The 2,122-nt window shown below is 53.7% G+C and overlaps 1 protein-coding gene across 1 annotated transcript in view; it reads right to left on the reverse strand.

Annotated features, from left to right (window-relative positions):
- Window positions 1-2,122, reverse strand: part of LOC106807312 (D site-binding protein-like) — a 33,361-nt gene that overhangs the window by 18,172 nt on the left and 13,067 nt on the right. Inside the window, exon 3 of the mRNA XM_014809624.1 lies at window positions 1,659-2,039. Within this exon, the coding sequence (XP_014665110.1) occupies window positions 1,659-2,039 (381 nt within the window). The remainder of the gene's footprint in view (window positions 1-1,658; window positions 2,040-2,122) is intronic.

The raw sequence follows: 2,122 nt of genomic DNA on the forward strand, positions 1-2,122 counted from the left end.
TCTCTCTCTCTCTCTCTCTCTCTCTCTCTCTCTCTCTCTCTCTCTCTCTCTCTCTCTCTCTCTATATACCTCTCTCCCTCTGTCTCTCCCCCTCTATCTCGCGCTCTCTCTCTCTCTCTCTCTCTCTCTCTCTCTCTCTCTCTCTCTCTCTCTCTCTCTCTCTCTCTAGCTCTCTCTGTCTCTCGCTCAGTACTAGGGAACCTGTAAGACGAGGTAAGACGCTAAGTAGGTGCGCGCTGATTGCACATGCACACGATTATACGAAGAATTTCTCTGGGAAGAAACATTCCTCGCGTTCCCATTCAGGTTCCCATTCAACTGACCAGTGGTCAGGCCAGTTTTTGCTCAGCTTAATTTCACGCGGCTAGTTTTCGGCCGATTAGTCATCAGCAGAAACCATCAGCCGCGCGGTTGACCAGTGGCTAGTAGCTTCCACAAAATAGAAAAATGTCAACACGGGAGATGAAAAGCTGTTTGCTGTGGCGATCTTTGCTTAGTTCTACTGACCACTCGAACGGCCGGAGCGCATTTTCAGATTACCACTGGCCTCGAAAGAGAACAACAGATGTCCTCAATTCGACTGGCCAGCGCTGGACATTCGCCGCCGGCAAATATTTTCACAAACAACATACAGCGAGGATTTTTACGCGAAAACCCTTGGCACGTATTTTCGCAGCGAGACTGGACAGCGGTCAGGTGTGTATAATTTACGTGCGCGGGGATTTCGGACACAATGCGTCCGTCTTGTGATGTAAACCATCGACAAACACGCTCTCGCAGGATGACGGACAAAGGCAGACGAACAAAACATCGCATACACACACGCGCGCGCACGCACGCCCACACACGCACGCACGCGCGAACACGACGTGCACTCTACCACGCGTGCCATCATCGCTTGTGCTCTATTCCTACATTTCGATATTAATTTTCGTTCGCGTCGATTTCTGATTCATTACACATGCACGCACACACGCACACGCGCGCACACACGCGCACGCACGCACACACACACACACACGAGCAAGCGCGCACTGCCCACTGCCCAGTGCCACTCACACAATGGACCTAACAATTAGGAGAGTCCGACCTGCTTACGTACGGCAACGTGCAAAATGGCGAGCTCATGGCTCATAGACGCAATCGGGAACCTTCGGACCATTCAACAGAATAGCGGAAACCCATAGAATAGAATAGAATAGAAAACCCATTCAAGAGAATAGATCAACAAAATTCTTTTCTAGGATGTGACGGAAAGAATGGGTTTTCCGATTGGGCCGGACGCCGCCATCTTGGTTTCCATACTCTTCTGCGTGTTGTCGCGCCTCCCATCTCTCTCATTTACCACATGTTACGTTGCTAATAAAACGATAAGCATCTTCACAAACAGTTCACAGAATAGTTATTTAAATATTATAAAGGCACCACATGAGGCCTTCCTCACCACCACTCCTCCCCCACCACTCCTCCATGCCTCCCCCACCACTCATCCATGCCTCCCCCATCAGCACCACTCCCCCATGCCTACCTCACCCACCATCACTACGCCACACCACCTGACCCCCACCACTCCCCCATGCCCAACTCACCCACCACCACCCCCCACACCACCACCCACCACGCCCTTCCCACCACAGAGACAAGAGAGCAGCACTCACGGTCGTTGTGGTCCGGCATGATGCCAGGTACGGATCCGATGCAGGCGCGAGCCTGCGCTATGCGCTTCTCCGACAGTCGCCGTACGGGCACGGGCTTCGCCAGCACCGCCTGCGACGACAGCGCCCCCGCGCTCGTGCTCGCGCCAAAGTTCACCTGGTCGACGGTGGCGCCCTCTGTCGCGTGAGCATCCGCGAGAGGCAGCGAGTGAGCGCCGTAACCGGGGAAGCCATGCCAGGCAGCGGCGGCGGCGGCGGCGGCCATGCCGTGGCCGGAGGAGAAGGCGGATAGCGAGAAGTCGTTGTTTGTGGAGAGCATGGCGGGCGGCTGTGACATCTGGTGGCGATGAGCTGTGCTGAGATCTTTGGCTTCATCTGGACTACCTGTCGGGTCACAAAGCGGTCACTCATGTAACTACACTACATTGTTATAATAGTGTATAGGTATATCAAAAGAGAAATATATA

The sequence above is a fragment of the Priapulus caudatus genome, unplaced genomic scaffold (genome assembly GCF_000485595.1).
Source record: "Priapulus caudatus unplaced genomic scaffold, Priapulus_caudatus-5.0.1 Scaffold207, whole genome shotgun sequence".
Taxonomy (NCBI): domain Eukaryota; kingdom Metazoa; phylum Priapulida; class Priapulimorpha; order Priapulimorphida; family Priapulidae; genus Priapulus; species Priapulus caudatus.